This window comes from Syngnathus acus, chromosome 24 (genome assembly GCF_901709675.1).
Source record: "Syngnathus acus chromosome 24, fSynAcu1.2, whole genome shotgun sequence".
NCBI lineage: Eukaryota > Metazoa > Chordata > Actinopteri > Syngnathiformes > Syngnathidae > Syngnathus > Syngnathus acus.
Window position 1 is genome coordinate 4,757,888 of NC_051108.1, and position 16,534 is coordinate 4,774,421.

Genomic DNA, 16,534 nt, shown 5'->3' on the forward strand with positions numbered 1-16,534 from the left:
TTTAGGACAATAAATTAGTTACATTTTGCGCATTATACATGGAAAAAACGGTAGTTATGGTTATTACAAGTAAAATTACATTTTCTTGGAAGAAAACAAGAGTGGTCTTTGAGAGTTCTGAATGTTTAGTTTTGTGTCAATTAAATTATTACATCTAAATTGAGTCTAGTGTCAATATAATCATGTTCGTTTGGTGTGATGCAACAGACTCCAATTAAAGGTGTGAACTACATATGTGTGGTGTTTGTATGCAGGTCCCGAGGCTGGCTTTGTTATGAAAACGCACAAATACATACACACACACACACACACACACACACGTCACTAACATATACTTGAACATAATCACCTTTTCCCAAGCGTCTCACCTTTTCAACCAGGGGCCTCATTGTCCTTTGTTTAACAGAACTAATTGAGCAAAATATGAACACAACATTTTAACGATCCAAACAATGACTCATACGTTGCTAAATTGATCACAAACTTGTTAGATCTAGCAGTGAAGAACCCTTGGGGAAGTTTTTACTGTTTAGTCGCTAATTAAGCAAGCGTAGAAAAACACAACTCAATATCTTTAAATTTAAGTCTTAAAAGTCAGTGAAACGTAGACTACCATTAGAAAGTTTAGGGTCACTTAGAAATGTCCTTATTTTTAAATTAAAATTGCTATTTTCTCAATGAGGATAACATTAAAGTAACCAGGATGTTGTAAATCTTGGAAATTACTATTCTAGCTGCAAACGTCTGGTTTTAATGCAATATCCACATAGTTGTAGAGGCCCATTTCCAGCAACCATGTTTCCAGTGTTCTAATGGTCCGTTGTGCTAATTGTGTTAGAAGGCTAGATTAGAAAACCCTTGTGCAATTATATTAGTTTTCATTGAATTGCCTGGGTGATCCCAAACTTTTGTACACAGTAGCAATACTAATTCTCATCAATACTGTCTGAATTAGCATAAACACTAATGGTATTAATTCAAAATAAATTTACGAAAACTGAATTGAGTGATTCTATATTTTTTTATTGTCATATATCTGTGATCTGCTTTCTTTTTTCTACAAAATTAAACAACAGAATGAATGCGCTAGAGCAGGGGTGTCCAAACTACGGCCAACTGCGGCCCGCGGTCCATTTTTTATTGGCCCGCAGCAAATTCTGAAAACATAATTGAATATGGCCCGCACAAGAAGCTTGAGCTCAACTCTGTTGCACTTCTCAGTTTCCACACTAGATGGAGCCCGCCACACAAAAAGCGTTTGACGTCCCATTAGCACCCCCCCCCGGAAGAGAAGCGAACGCGCAGCATTTGACGTCCCATTGGCAACCCCCCCTCCCGGAAGAGAAGCGAACGCGCAGCGTTTGACGTCCCATTATCACCCCCCCCCCCCACCCCGGAAGAGAAGCGAACACGCAGCGTTTGACGTCCCATTAGCACCCCCCCACCCCCACCACCCCCGGGAAGAGAAGCGAACGCGGAGCGTTTGACGTCCCATTAGCAACCCCCCCCCCCCCGGAAGAGAAGCGAACACGCAGCGTTTGACGTCCCATTAGCCCCCCGGGAAGAGAAGCGAAAGCGCAGCGTTTGACGTCCCATTAGCACCCCCCCCCGGAAGAGAACCGAAAAGAAACATTGGCCCCCGGGCCCCTTCACGTTACTAATTCTGGCCCTCCTTGCAAAACGTTTGGACACCCCTGCGCTAGAGCAAAAGCTCATGGTCCTCACACTCACTCGCCTCAAAAAGCGCAGCGTTGTTTCTAACGTCTCTCCTTACCTGCCTGCACGTGTGTGATCTGTTTCACAATGTGATGTGCAACCCTAAAATACTCCGCAAATATGTTTGGAGTTTCCCTCAAGGGATTGTAATGAGTCAAATGAATCATAAATGGAAAAAAAAAAGAACAAATGAAGAAATTCTCAGTTGGAAGTTGGAACTGGGAGCAGTGCCGGCTCTACGTAGGGGCAAGAGGGGGCAACGCCCCCTCAAACAGATGTCCTGGCCCCTCGAATCAAACTTTTAGAAGTGAAAAATCCGCTGATAGAAACACACGTTAATCAGCCCCCTCTCTTCTCTCATGTCGGTGCAGTGTGTGTCCTCCCTCACACAGCCTGCTGTCAGGACTCCGTGCCCCTCCGTAAACATCCAATCACTGTGAGTATGCAAATGAGGCAAGATGCAGCCAGAGAGTGTCAAGTTATAGTCAGTGCGGTAGGAGTTGGAAGAAGCAGTAAAAACTCCACCAAACTCGTCGTAATGACCCGTGATATACATAACTAATGATTAACGACAACTCAAATAATAGTTAATATAATATTCATATTATATGTTCCCTCCCCTGAGAGATTGCCACTTTATTGTGGTCAGGGGGTTTGCGTGCCTCAGTGACCCTAAGAGCAATACCAGCAGAAGCTTTAATCTTCAGGTGGGACACCCAAGCTGGACAGGTCTTAGTGTAGAGGCCTGACAGAGTGCTATCCACTTCTCCAGGCTGAGATCTGGACACACAGCTAACAACTGCCGTGAAGAAAACACTAACAGTGTTAAAAATGTGTAAAAAAAAAAAAAAACATGACCCCTTCACATTTCTGACTGCCCCCTCTTATGTGCATTCCTAGAACCGGCCCTGACTGGGAGTCACCTTAATAATTTTGTAGCCTGTGATTGTTCTTAACATCAATAAATGAAGAACCTACTGGGAAAATTCCAGTGAATGCTTAATGATTTGTATTGTTCGATCTTTGTGAAGCAGCTGAACCTGTCAGACTGGTGTGCATCTTGAACTCTTGTTCCAGGAAACAAAGTGGATGGATAGCTGCCTCAGCTACACGTTTCTTCAAGTAGTCAGTGAAACAAGTGGGGTTTTTTTTCAAATGAATGGAAGACAAAAGGTAAATAAACACATCTCTCTTTCTTATGTTGTAAATTGTACATGGTACTTGAGATCTATGTAAAAAAACAACATATTTTACATTTGTTTGAGAGTTTTTTCTTGATTGGGTGATTTTTTTTTAAAAAACAGGCTAATCATAATCTAATGAATTGACTTTGATTATTTCTCAGTGTATAACAATTGTTGAAATGTTATAATCATAGCACTGCGTTCAAGTGAAAAGAAAAGTTGAAACCTGCACAGGTACCTCAATAAATGTGTCCATTTCTGTCTTGTTTTATCCTATCTTTCCTTGTCCCAACCTTTTTGCTATCTGTTATGGGTCTTCCTCACAGGTTGTTCCACATGTCAATACTGTAGAATTCAAATCCTATGTAATGTTCAAGAAGTCTTAATATCGTTTTATACTGTTATTGTTTTTATGTGTGTCTTGCTCACTCTTCTCTTCTGGTGGCCCCTCTCAAAACTCTCTGTGCAACAGCATTCCCAATTCTTTATTGATTCATTTCGGCAGTTCTTTGAAAAATTGCATGAACAAAACTGCAGACTCGAAATTGTCCATAGTGTGAATGTGACTGAGGTTTGCACATAAAAAAAAACCCGATCAACTCGATTGCGCAAGCAAACAGATCAGGATGCAAATCTGCAAACCTGATACAACCATAATACCAAATGTGCAAAACTGCTACATCATTCATAATCACACCTTGGAATTATTATGCTGGGTGACTAATGCAAATCTGTGCCATATTAGAGACATTAGGTAAGGGTCCACGCTGTCCATCTCGTCTTATGAGACTGCATTGTTTTAGTGTTTTATGATGTGTTTAGTGTTTTGGATATTTTGTTATAGTTTTAACGGTCTTTGTTTTTACTTGACTGGCTTTTAATTTTGTTTACATCACTTTGTATGCAGTTGTGGTTTGTTTTAGTCATCTTTGAACAAGTGCAGATGAACTGAGTTGAGTGTTTGAGGCAGGACAAGTCCAGGACTGCCACCATACAGGGCTCATACCCCAGGTCAGTGCTCGTAAATCCAATAATTCTCTAGTTGGAAAACCTCAGATTGAGCCGTTTACCTGATCCACTTTTAAGTCTGGGCAGATTCTGAGCCCTGATTCGCTACGTGTATAGAGGAACTAGGATGAGCAACAAACAGTAGCCCTTGCCTGATTTTCTGAAATGTCAGAAAATTGGTTGGTTTGTGTGAATTCGCAAAAGACTGAATTTTTATGCGATTATGATCCAAATTTCTCTCTGCAGGGAGATGACACTACTAAAGACATTGAGATTCATCATTCTTCTTTTGTCTGCACACGTCTTTTGGGAGAATGAGAGCTACACTCCACTCACAGATTTGGTTTTGCAAGTAAGAATTTACAGCATTGCAACAAATTGCTAATTATTATTCAATGACAAATGGACGATGGACTTCCAAGTGATTGAGAAGCCCTCAGTTTACTTTTCAACTTGTGTGGTATATAGGAGAGCAGTAGTCATGCTTTCCTTGGAAAGGGAATTGCAGTATAGTTTTGGAAATAAAATATCAACGGTGTTTTTCGGATAAATGTTTATGAACAGCTCTTGGAAAGCCTTGTGGTTGACTGGTTCCAGGTCTCAGGTAATGAGATCAATTGCAACTAGGTGGTTTATATTACAAAATAAATTACCTGATGCCTAAGAATATTCAGAGGCATTGTTTCCTATTGTTTTCTGTCATGTCAACCACATTATGACTACAAATTGGTACTTTATGTGAATCAAGCAGTGTTTTATATTTTCCAGGATGTGACCGACAGACAACTATCTCATAAACATGTCAGAGAGAAAAGAAAGGGTGAGGCATGTTTTAATGGAGTTGGTGTTGTAATAGAGCAGTGCTGAAGCCAAATCTATTGTTTTATTTTGATGTTGGCCCACAGAAAGATTTCCCACAGTAACTGTGGTCATTTTACTGGACATTCCAAATGACCCAGAGCCAACAGAGTTCACTAATCTACTGAGGAATGCTGTGGGAGATGTCATTTTGCCATTCGACATCACAGATGATTTCATGCTGACAAGCATAAATCTGACCACAGGTGTGACGATTGGTTACTACTCATAAGTTACTAATTTAACACATTTTTTTAGTTCATGTTTTAGTTCATTTCTTAGTTATTGCTGACACCATCACGTCCATTTTTTTCCAGCCTGCATACCAAATTCTACTGGAGGACAGCAGTGTCATTGTGAAGATGAGTTGTTATGGTCAGAGGAGATTTGTGACACTTATGGTGCATGTGGCAATGCGAGCACAGAAAACTGCAACTGCATTAATGGAATTCCAATTGGACATGTCTGTGAACCAAGTAAGTGCAGTTCGTATTGAAATGTTTCACTACACCGATGGGGTCTGACAGAGTTCACAATTGATACCCTCGGAGGTCCAAACTGGCAAAGTACCATTTTGTCTAGCATTTTTTTAAACATTTTTAATCTGTCAATAACATACACACAGGAGAACTAGACGCTGCAACATCAATGCTCTTTGAATTGGTTAAGGGCGGGAATAGAAGAAACATGGATTAGAATGAGACTAAATACATTTAATGAATAAACAAAAATTATCTTCCAGGTACTTCATTTATGTAATCTTCAATTCTTTTGAGGCAGTAAAAACACATCGAAACATGACTGGGCCTTTTTGTCGCCAAACCCGCCGAAATTGTGTGATGCAACTGATTACATTTTGCATAATTTTTAGACCGCTTCAAACATTTTGTGAAAGAACCTCTTCCTCCCTCAGACACATTAACCAACATGCTGAACATTGATTCTTAGCTTTTGCGAATTTTTACAAACTTACATATTATTCCTCTGGTAATTGTGTTCCACAGGTATCATCTTACAGCACCCAATAGAAGGTATTAATTTTATATTACTTCTTTAAATAGTGCAAGATACCTTAATTGTCAGACCTTAAAATAAAAGGGTAGTGAAAAAGATTCTTCACGATACAGTAGCTAACGATTTTTCACGTCTTCTGTGCTCTTCTGTCACATCAGTGAACATTGTAATCACAGTGGACACTCCAACTATTACCGAGTCATCAGAGTTAATTAATCTACTAAGAGACGCTGTGGATAATTTATCCTTACCATTAAATATAACAGATGAAATAGCACTCCAAAGTTGGAATTTGACCACAGGTGAGGATGGATATTTTTCTGTTGATTGGTCTCCTGGACAAATGTTGCGAGCTGCTCAAATCACATGTTATGAAATGGGTAGGTAACGAAAGAATTCTTTGGCGCAATATCATTTTTAGCCTGCCCTCTAAACGCTACTGGAGGACCTGAGTGCCAGTGCGAAGAGTCCTTTGGTTGGTCGTGTGACACCTGTTTGACGTATGGTGGATGCAGCAATGCCAGTACATTACCCTGTGACTGCAGATATGGAGTGCCTCCACTTGGAGAGTCCTGTAAACCAATCTCAAGTAAGTCCAAAAAGTGTTGAAACAACCACGGAGTCAAATGGAGTCAGTCGGTGTCCATCCATACATTTTCGAAAGATCGTTCTGGTTAGGTTCAGGGTTAGGTTTGGGAACCTCCAGTCCAAAACGGGATACTTCCCCATCTCAGACCACGTCCGCTGAGGTGTTTGTAGGCCAGCTGTGAGACCTAGTCCCTCCAGCATAATCTAGGAATCATAGGCTCTGCGACTTCTGTGAAGACGTTGGAAAATACTACGTTACGTGTATGGATGGATACAATTTGACAAGGACAATCAATCTTTTGCCCCTATCTAGAATCATGTTTTTTTTTCTTCTCCACAGGTATCGCCCCATGTCCACCATCCATAGAAGGTATTGTATAAGGCTGTGTAGGTCATAACTGTTGCGGGAGGGAACATGTAAAAAGTGTCGTCCCTCTACTTTAGTGGACATTGTTCTTATTGTTGACACTCCAACCAACGCTGAGCCATCAGAGATCTGGAATCAACTGAGGGATGCTCTAGAGAATATATCCTTCCCATTAGCGATAGCAGAAGAGTTAGCACTCCAAAGTTGGAATTTGACCACAGGTGAGGATGGATATTTTTCTGTTGATTGGTTGGTCGGTCGGTCGGTCGGTCTCCCTCCTGGACAAATGTTGCGAGCTGCTCAAATCACATGTTATGAAATGGGTAGGTAACGAAAGAATTCTTTGGCGCAATATCATTTTTAGCCTGCCCTCTAAACGCTACTGGAGGACCTGAGTGCCAGTGCGAAGAGTCCTTTGGTTGGTCGTGTGACACCTGTTTGACGTATGGTGGATGCAGCAATGCCAGTACATTACCCTGTGACTGCAGATATGGAGTGCCTCCACTTGGAGAGTCCTGTAAACCAATCTCAAGTAAGTCCAAAAAGTGTTGAAACAACCACGGAGTCAAATGGAGTCAGTCGGTGTCCATCCATACATTTTCGAAAGATCGTTCTGGTTAGGTTCAGGGTTAGGTTTGGGAACCTCCAGTCCAAAACGGGATACTTCCCCATCTCAGACCACGTCCGCTGAGGTGTTTGTAGGCCAGCTGTGAGACCTAGTCCCTCCAGCATAATCTAGGAATCATAGGCTCTGCGACTTCTGTGAAGACGTTGGAAAATACTACGTTACGTGTATGGATGGATACAATTTGACAAGGACAATCAATCTTTTGCCCCTATCTAGAATCATGTTTTTTTTTTCTTCTCCACAGGTATCGCCCCATGTCCACCATCCATAGAAGGTATTGTATAAGGCTGTGTAGGTCATAACTGTTGCGGGAGGGAACATGTAAAAAGTGTCGTCCCTCTACTTTAGTGGACATTGTTCTTATTGTTGACACTCCAACCAACGCTGAGCCATCAGAGATCTGGAATCAACTGAGGGATGCTCTAGAGAATATATCCTTCCCATTAGCGATAGCAGAAGAGTTAGCACTCCAAAGTTGGAATTTGACCACAGGTGAGGATGGATATTTTTCTGTTGATTGGTCGGTCGGTCGGTCGGTCGGTCTCCCTCCTGGACAAATGTTGCGAGCTGCTCAAATCACATGTTATGAAATGGGTAGGTAACGAAAGAATTCTTTGGCGCAATATCATTTTTAGCCTGCCCTCTAAACGCTACTGGAGGACCTGAGTGCCAGTGCGAAGAGTCCTTTGGTTGGTCGTGTGACACCTGTTTGACGTATGGTGGATGCAGCAATGCCAGTACATTACCCTGTGACTGCAGATATGGAGTGCCTCCACTTGGAGAGTCCTGTAAACCAATCTCAAGTAAGTCCAAAAAGTGTTGAAACAACCACGGAGTCAAATGGAGTCAGTCGGTGTCCATCCATACATTTTCGAAAGATCGTTCTGGTTAGGTTCAGGGTTAGGTTTGGGAACCTCCAGTCCAAAACGGGATACTTCCCCATCTCAGACCACGTCCGCTGAGGTGTTTGTAGGCCAGCTGTGAGACCTAGTCCCTCCAGCATAATCTAGGAATCATAGGCTCTGCGACTTCTGTGAAGACGTTGGAAAATACTACGTTACGTGTATGGATGGATACAATTTGACAAGGACAATCAATCTTTTGCCCCTATCTAGAATCATGTTTTTTTTTCTTCTCCACAGGTATCGCCCCATGTCCACCATCCATAGAAGGTATTGTATAAGGCTGTGTAGGTCATAACTGTTGCGGGAGGGAACATGTAAAAAGTGTCGTCCCTCTACTTTAGTGGACATTGTTCTTATTGTTGACACTCCAACCAACGCTGAGCCATCAGAGATCTGGAATCAACTGAGGGATGCTCTAGAGAATATATCCTTCCCATTAGCGATAGCAGAAGAGTTAGCACTCCAAAGTTGGAATTTGACCACAGGTGAGGATGGATATTTTTCTGTTGATTGGTCGGTCGGTCGGTCGGTCGGTCTCCCTCCTGGACAAATGTTGCGAGCTGCTCAAATCACATGTTATGAAATGGGTAGGTAACGAAAGAATTCTTTGGCGCAATATCATTTTTAGCCTGCCCTCTAAACGCTACTGGAGGACCTGAGTGCCAGTGCGAAGAGTCCTTTGGTTGGTCGTGTGACACCTGTTTGACGTATGGTGGATGCAGCAATGCCAGTACATTACCCTGTGACTGCAGATATGGAGTGCCTCCACTTGGAGAGTCCTGTAAACCAATCTCAAGTAAGTCCAAAAAGTGTTGAAACAACCCCCGGAGTCAAATGGAGTCAGTCGGTGTCCATCCATACATTTTCGAAAGATCGTTCTGGTTAGGTTCAGGGTTAGGTTTGGGAACCTCCAGTCCAAAACGGGATACTTCCCCATCTCAGACCACGTCCGCTGAGGTGTTTGTAGGCCAGCTGTGAGACCTAGTCCCTCCAGCATAATCTAGGAATCATAGGCTCTGCGACTTCTGTGAAGACGTTGGAAAATACTACGTTACGTGTATGGATGGATACAATTTGACAAGGACAATCAATCTTTTGCCCCTATCTAGAATCATGTTTTTTTTTCTTCTCCACAGGTATCGCCCCATGTCCACCATCCATAGAAGGTATTGTATAAGGCTGTGTAGGTCATAACTGTTGCGGGAGGGAACATGTAAAAAGTGTCGTCCCTCTACTTTAGTGGACATTGTTCTTATTGTTGACACTCCAACCAACGCTGAGCCATCAGAGATCTGGAATCAACTGAGGGATGCTCTAGAGAATATATCCTTCCCATTAGCGATAGCAGAAGAGTTAGCACTCCAAAGTTGGAATTTGACCACAGGTGAGGATGGATATTTTTCTGTTGATTGGTCGGTCGGTCGGTCGGTCGGTCGGTCTCCCTCCTGGACAAATGTTGCGAGCTGCTCAAATCACATGTTATGAAATGGGTAGGTAACGAAAGAATTCTTTGGCGCAATATCATTTTTAGCCTGCCCTCTAAACGCTACTGGAGGACCTGAGTGCCAGTGCGAAGAGTCCTTTGGTTGGTCGTGTGACACCTGTTTGACGTATGGTGGATGCAGCAATGCCAGTACATTACCCTGTGACTGCAGATATGGAGTGCCTCCACTTGGAGAGTCCTGTAAACCAATCTCAAGTAAGTCCAAAAGGTGTTGAAACAACCACGGAGTCAAATGGAGTCAGTCGGTGTCCATCCATACATTTTCTAAAGATCGTTCTGGTTAGGTTCAGGGTTAGGTTTGGGAACCTCCAGTCCAAAACGGGATACTTCCCCATCTCAGACCACGTCCGCTGAGGTGTTTGTAGGCCAGCTGTGAGACCTAGTCCCTCCAGCATAATCTAGGAATCATAGGCTCTGCGACTTCTGTGAAGACGTTGGAAAATACTACGTTACGTGTATGGATGGATACAATTTGACAAGGACAATCAATCTTTTGCCCCTATCTAGAATCATGTTTTTTTTTCTTCTCCACAGGTATCGCCCCATGTCCACCATCCATAGAAGGTATTGTATAAGGCTGTGTAGGTCATAACTGTTGCGGGAGGGAACATGTAAAAAGTGTCGTTCCCTCTACTTTAGTGGACATTGTTCTTATTGTTGACACTCCAACCAACGCTGAGCCATCAGAGATCTGGAATCAACTGAGGGATGCTCTAGAGAATATATCCTTCCCATTAGCGATAGCAGAAGAGTTAGCACTCCAAAGTTGGAATTTGACCACAGGTGAGGATGGATATTTTTCTGTTGATTGGTCGGTCGGTCGGTCGGTCGGTCGGTCGGTCTCCCTCCTGGACAAATGTTGCGAGCTGCTCAAATCACATGTTATGAAATGGGTAGGTAACGAAAGAATTCTTTGGCGCAATATCATTTTTAGCCTGCCCTCTAAACGCTACTGGAGGACCTGAGTGCCAGTGCGAAGAGTCCTTTGGTTGGTCGTGTGACACCTGTTTGACGTATGGTGGATGCAGCAATGCCAGTACATTACCCTGTGACTGCAGATATGGAGTGCCTCCACTTGGAGAGTCCTGTAAACCAATCTCAAGTAAGTCCAAAAAGTGTTGAAACAACCACGGAGTCAAATGGAGTCAGTCGGTGTCCATCCATACATTTTCGAAAGATCGTTCTGGTTAGGTTCAGGGTTAGGTTTGGGAACCTCCAGTCCAAAACGGGATACTTCCCCATCTCAGACCACGTCCGCTGAGGTGTTTGTAGGCCAGCTGTGAGACCTAGTCCCTCCAGCATAATCTAGGAATCATAGGCTCTGCGACTTCTGTGAAGACGTTGGAAAATACTACGTTACGTGTATGGATGGATACAATTTGACAAGGACAATCAATCTTTTGCCCCTATCTAGAATCATGTTTTTTTTTCTTCTCCACAGGTATCGCCCCATGTCCACCATCCATAGAAGGTATTGTATAAGGCTGTGTAGGTCATAACTGTTGCGGGAGGGAACATGTAAAAAGTGTCGTCCCTCTACTTTAGTGGACATTGTTCTTATTGTTGACACTCCAACCAACGCTGAGCCATCAGAGATCTGGAATCAACTGAGGGATGCTCTAGAGAATATATCCTTCCCATTAGCGATAGCAGAAGAGTTAGCACTCCAAAGTTGGAATTTGACCACAGGTGAGGATGGATATTTTTCTGTTGATTGGTCGGTCGGTCGGTCGGTCGGTCTCCCTCCTGGACAAATGTTGCGAGCTGCTCAAATCACATGTTATGAAATGGGTAGGTAACGAAAGAATTCTTTGGCGCAATATCATTTTTAGCCTGCCCTCTAAACGCTACTGGAGGACCTGAGTGCCAGTGCGAAGAGTCCTTTGGTTGGTCGTGTGACACCTGTTTGACGTATGGTGGATGCAGCAATGCCAGTACATTACCCTGTGACTGCAGATATGGAGTGCCTCCACTTGGAGAGTCCTGTAAACCAATCTCAAGTAAGTCCAAAAGGTGTTGAAACAACCACGGAGTCAAATGGAGTCAGTCGGTGTCCATCCATACATTTTCTAAAGATCGTTCTGGTTAGGTTCAGGGTTAGGTTTGGGAACCTCCAGTCCAAAACGGGATACTTCCCCATCTCAGACCACGTCCGCTGAGGTGTTTGTAGGCCAGCTGTGAGACCTAGTCCCTCCAGCATAATCTAGGAATCATAGGCTCTGCGACTTCTGTGAAGACGTTGGAAAATACTACGTTACGTGTATGGATGGATACAATTTGACAAGGACAATCAATCTTTTGCCCCTATCTAGAATCATGTTTTTTTTTCTTCTCCACAGGTATCGCCCCATGTCCACCATCCATAGAAGGTATTGTATAAGGCTGTGTAGGTCATAACTGTTGCGGGAGGGAACATGTAAAAAGTGTCGTCCCTCTACTTTAGTGGACATTGTTCTTATTGTTGACACTCCAACCAACGCTGAGCCATCAGAGATCTGGAATCAACTGAGGGATGCTCTAGAGAATATATCCTTCCCATTAGCGATAGCAGAAGAGTTAGCACTCCAAAGTTGGAATTTGACCACAGGTGAGGATGGATATTTTTCTGTTGATTGGTCGGTCGGTCGGTCGGTCGGTCGGTCTCCCTCCTGGACAAATGTTGCGAGCTGCTCAAATCACATGTTATGAAATGGGTAGGTAACGAAAGAATTCTTTGGCGCAATATCATTTTTAGCCTGCCCTCTAAACGCTACTGGAGGACCTGAGTGCCAGTGCGAAGAGTCCTTTGGTTGGTCGTGTGACACCTGTTTGACGTATGGTGGATGCAGCAATGCCAGTACATTACCCTGTGACTGCAGATATGGAGTGCCTCCACTTGGAGAGTCCTGTAAACCAATCTCAAGTAAGTCCAAAAAGTGTTGAAACAACCACGGAGTCAAATGGAGTCAGTCGGTGTCCATCCATACATTTTCTAAAGATCGTTCTGGTTAGGTTCAGGGTTAGGTTTGGGAACCTCCAGTCCAAAACGGGATACTTCCCCATCTCAGACCACGTCCGCTGAGGTGTTTGTAGGCCAGCTGTGAGACCTAGTCCCTCCAGCATAATCTAGGAATCATAGGCTCTGCGACTTCTGTGAAGACGTTGGAAAATACTACGTTACGTGTATGGATGGATACAATTTGACAAGGACAATCAATCTTTTGCCCCTATCTAGAATCATGTTTTTTTTTCTTCTCCACAGGTATCGCCCCATGTCCACCATCCATAGAAGGTATTGTATAAGGCTGTGTAGGTCATAACTGTTGCGGGAGGGAACATGTAAAAAGTGTCGTCCCTCTACTTTAGTGGACATTGTTCTTATTGTTGACACTCCAACCAACGCTGAGCCATCAGAGATCTGGAATCAACTGAGGGATGCTCTAGAGAATATATCCTTCCCATTAGCGATAGCAGAAGAGTTAGCACTCCAAAGTTGGAATTTGACCACAGGTGAGGATGGATATTTTTCTGTTGATTGGTCGGTCGGTCGGTCGGTCGGTCTCCCTCCTGGACAAATGTTGCGAGCTGCTCAAATCACATGTTATGAAATGGGTAGGTAACGAAAGAATTCTTTGGCGCAATATCATTTTTAGCCTGCCCTCTAAACGCTACTGGAGGACCTGAGTGCCAGTGCGAAGAGTCCTTTGGTTGGTCGTGTGACACCTGTTTGACGTATGGTGGATGCAGCAATGCCAGTACATTACCCTGTGACTGCAGATATGGAGTGCCTCCACTTGGAGAGTCCTGTAAACCAATCTCAAGTAAGTCCAAAAAGTGTTGAAACAACCACGGAGTCAAATGGAGTCAGTCGGTGTCCATCCATACATTTTCGAAAGATCGTTCTGGTTAGGTTCAGGGTTAGGTTTGGGAACCTCCAGTCCAAAACGGGATACTTCCCCATCTCAGACCACGTCCGCTGAGGTGTTTGTAGGCCAGCTGTGAGACCTAGTCCCTCCAGCATAATCTAGGAATCATAGGCTCTGCGACTTCTGTGAAGACGTTGGAAAATACTACGTTACGTGTATGGATGGATACAATTTGACAAGGACAATCAATCTTTTGCCCCTATCTAGAATCATGTTTTTTTTTTCTTCTCCACAGGTATCGCCCCATGTCCACCATCCATAGAAGGTATTGTATAAGGCTGTGTAGGTCATAACTGTTGCGGGAGGGAACATGTAAAAAGTGTCGTCCCTCTACTTTAGTGGACATTGTTCTTATTGTTGACACTCCAACCAACGCTGAGCCATCAGAGATCTGGAATCAACTGAGGGATGCTCTAGAGAATATATCCTTCCCATTAGCGATAGCAGAAGAGTTAGCACTCCAAAGTTGGAATTTGACCACAGGTGAGGATGGATATTTTTCTGTTGATTGGTCGGTCGGTCGGTCGGTCGGTCTCCCTCCTGGACAAATGTTGCGAGCTGCTCAAATCACATGTTATGAAATGGGTAGGTAACGAAAGAATTCTTTGGCGCAATATCATTTTTAGCCTGCCCTCTAAACGCTACTGGAGGACCTGAGTGCCAGTGCGAAGAGTCCTTTGGTTGGTCGTGTGACACCTGTTTGACGTATGGTGGATGCAGCAATGCCAGTACATTACCCTGTGACTGCAGATATGGAGTGCCTCCACTTGGAGAGTCCTGTAAACCAATCTCAAGTAAGTCCAAAAAGTGTTGAAACAACCACGGAGTCAAATGGAGTCAGTCGGTGTCCATCCATACATTTTCGAAAGATCGTTCTGGTTAGGTTCAGGGTTAGGTTTGGGAACCTCCAGTCCAAAACGGGATACTTCCCCATCTCAGACCACGTCCGCTGAGGTGTTTGTAGGCCAGCTGTGAGACCTAGTCCCTCCAGCATAATCTAGGAATCATAGGCTCTGCGACTTCTGTGAAGACGTTGGAAAATACTACGTTACGTGTATGGATGGATACAATTTGACAAGGACAATCAATCTTTTGCCCCTATCTAGAATCATGTTTTTTTTTCTTCTCCACAGGTATCGCCCCATGTCCACCATCCATAGAAGGTATTGTATAAGGCTGTGTAGGTCATAACTGTTGCGGGAGGGAACATGTAAAAAGTGTCGTCCCTCTACTTTAGTGGACATTGTTCTTATTGTTGACACTCCAACCAACGCTGAGCCATCAGAGATCTGGAATCAACTGAGGGATGCTCTAGAGAATATATCCTTCCCATTAGCGATAGCAGAAGAGTTAGCACTCCAAAGTTGGAATTTGACCACAGGTGAGGATGGATATTTTTCTGTTGATTGGTCGGTCGGTCGGTCGGTCGGTCGGTCTCCCTCCTGGACAAATGTTGCGAGCTGCTCAAATCACATGTTATGAAATGGGTAGGTAACGAAAGAATTCTTTGGCGCAATATCATTTTTAGCCTGCCCTCTAAACGCTACTGGAGGACCTGAGTGCCAGTGCGAAGAGTCCTTTGGTTGGTCGTGTGACACCTGTTTGACGTATGGTGGATGCAGCAATGCCAGTACATTACCCTGTGACTGCAGATATGGAGTGCCTCCACTTGGAGAGTCCTGTAAACCAATCTCAAGTAAGTCCAAAAAGTGTTGAAACAACCACGGAGTCAAATGGAGTCAGTCGGTGTCCATCCATACATTTTCGAAAGATCGTTCTGGTTAGGTTCAGGGTTAGGTTTGGGAACCTCCAGTCCAAAACGGGATACTTCCCCATCTCAGACCACGTCCGCTGAGGTGTTTGTAGGCCAGCTGTGAGACCTAGTCCCTCCAGCATAATCTAGGAATCATAGGCTCTGCGACTTCTGTGAAGACGTTGGAAAATACTACGTTACGTGTATGGATGGATACAATTTGACAAGGACAATCAATCTTTTGCCCCTATCTAGAATCATGTTTTTTTTTCTTCTCCACAGGTATCGCCCCATGTCCACCATCCATAGAAGGTATTGTATAAGGCTGTGTAGGTCATAACTGTTGCGGGAGGGAACATGTAAAAAGTGTCGTCCCTCTACTTTAGTGGACATTGTTCTTATTGTTGACACTCCAACCAACGCTGAGCCATCAGAGATCTGGAATCAACTGAGGGATGCTCTAGAGAATATATCCTTCCCATTAGCGATAGCAGAAGAGTTAGCACTCCAAAGTTGGAATTTGACCACAGGTGAGGATGGATATTTTTCTGTTGATTGGTCGGTCGGTCGGTCGGTCGGTCGGTCTCCCTCCTGGACAAATGTTGCGAGCTGCTCAAATCACATGTTATGAAATGGGTAGGTAACGAAAGAATTCTTTGGCGCAATATCATTTTTAGCCTGCCCTCTAAACGCTACTGGAGGACCTGAGTGCCAGTGCGAAGAGTCCTTTGGTTGGTCGTGTGACACCTGTTTGACGTATGGTGGATGCAGCAATGCCAGTACATTACCCTGTGACTGCAGATATGGAGTGCCTCCACTTGGAGAGTCCTGTAAACCAATCTCAAGTAAGTCCAAAAAGTGTTGAAACAACCACGGAGTCAAATGGAGTCAGTCGGTGTCCATCCATACATTTTCGAAAGATCGTTCTGGTTAGGTTCAGGGTTAGGTTTGGGAACCTCCAGTCCAAAACGGGATACTTCCCCATCTCAGACCACGTCCGCTGAGGTGTTTGTAGGCCAGCTGTGAGACCTAGTCCCTCCAGCATAATCTAGGAATCATAGGCTCTGCGACTTCTGTGAAGACGTTGGAAAATACTACGTTACG

General features: G+C 43.9%; 1 protein-coding gene across 6 annotated transcripts in view; it reads left to right on the forward strand.

The window, feature by feature from the left end:
- The first annotated feature begins 3,116 nt into the window (after positions 1-3,116).
- Positions 3,117-16,534, forward strand: part of LOC119117714 — a 66,436-nt gene continuing 53,018 nt past the window's right edge. For 3 of the 6 annotated variants that reach the window (XM_037244170.1, XM_037244169.1, XM_037244175.1), the window contains exons 1-42: positions 3,117-3,134; positions 3,808-3,911; positions 4,155-4,261; positions 4,666-4,728; positions 4,814-4,972; positions 5,084-5,242; positions 5,771-5,797; positions 5,939-6,082; positions 6,202-6,369; positions 6,709-6,738; positions 6,813-6,956; positions 7,100-7,267; positions 7,608-7,637; positions 7,712-7,855; positions 7,999-8,166; positions 8,506-8,535; positions 8,610-8,753; positions 8,897-9,064; positions 9,405-9,434; positions 9,509-9,652; positions 9,800-9,967; positions 10,307-10,336; positions 10,412-10,555; positions 10,707-10,874; positions 11,214-11,243; positions 11,318-11,461; positions 11,605-11,772; positions 12,112-12,141; positions 12,216-12,359; positions 12,507-12,674; positions 13,014-13,043; positions 13,118-13,261; positions 13,405-13,572; positions 13,913-13,942; positions 14,017-14,160; positions 14,304-14,471; positions 14,811-14,840; positions 14,915-15,058; positions 15,206-15,373; positions 15,713-15,742; positions 15,817-15,960; positions 16,108-16,275. In XM_037244170.1, the coding sequence (XP_037100065.1) occupies positions 4,159-4,261; positions 4,666-4,728; positions 4,814-4,972; positions 5,084-5,242; positions 5,771-5,797; positions 5,939-6,082; positions 6,202-6,369; positions 6,709-6,738; positions 6,813-6,956; positions 7,100-7,267; positions 7,608-7,637; positions 7,712-7,855; positions 7,999-8,166; positions 8,506-8,535; positions 8,610-8,753; positions 8,897-9,064; positions 9,405-9,434; positions 9,509-9,652; positions 9,800-9,967; positions 10,307-10,336; positions 10,412-10,555; positions 10,707-10,874; positions 11,214-11,243; positions 11,318-11,461; positions 11,605-11,772; positions 12,112-12,141; positions 12,216-12,359; positions 12,507-12,674; positions 13,014-13,043; positions 13,118-13,261; positions 13,405-13,572; positions 13,913-13,942; positions 14,017-14,160; positions 14,304-14,471; positions 14,811-14,840; positions 14,915-15,058; positions 15,206-15,373; positions 15,713-15,742; positions 15,817-15,960; positions 16,108-16,275 (4,585 nt within the window). In that variant the 5' untranslated portion in view covers positions 3,117-3,134; positions 3,808-3,911; positions 4,155-4,158. The remainder of the gene's footprint in view (positions 3,135-3,807; positions 3,912-4,154; positions 4,262-4,665; positions 4,729-4,813; positions 4,973-5,083; positions 5,243-5,770; positions 5,798-5,938; positions 6,083-6,201; positions 6,370-6,708; positions 6,739-6,812; positions 6,957-7,099; positions 7,268-7,607; positions 7,638-7,711; positions 7,856-7,998; positions 8,167-8,505; positions 8,536-8,609; positions 8,754-8,896; positions 9,065-9,404; positions 9,435-9,508; positions 9,653-9,799; positions 9,968-10,306; positions 10,337-10,411; positions 10,556-10,706; positions 10,875-11,213; positions 11,244-11,317; positions 11,462-11,604; positions 11,773-12,111; positions 12,142-12,215; positions 12,360-12,506; positions 12,675-13,013; positions 13,044-13,117; positions 13,262-13,404; positions 13,573-13,912; positions 13,943-14,016; positions 14,161-14,303; positions 14,472-14,810; positions 14,841-14,914; positions 15,059-15,205; positions 15,374-15,712; positions 15,743-15,816; positions 15,961-16,107; positions 16,276-16,534) is intronic. The other 3 variants (XR_005096583.1, XM_037244172.1, XM_037244171.1) reach the window with 2 other exon arrangements.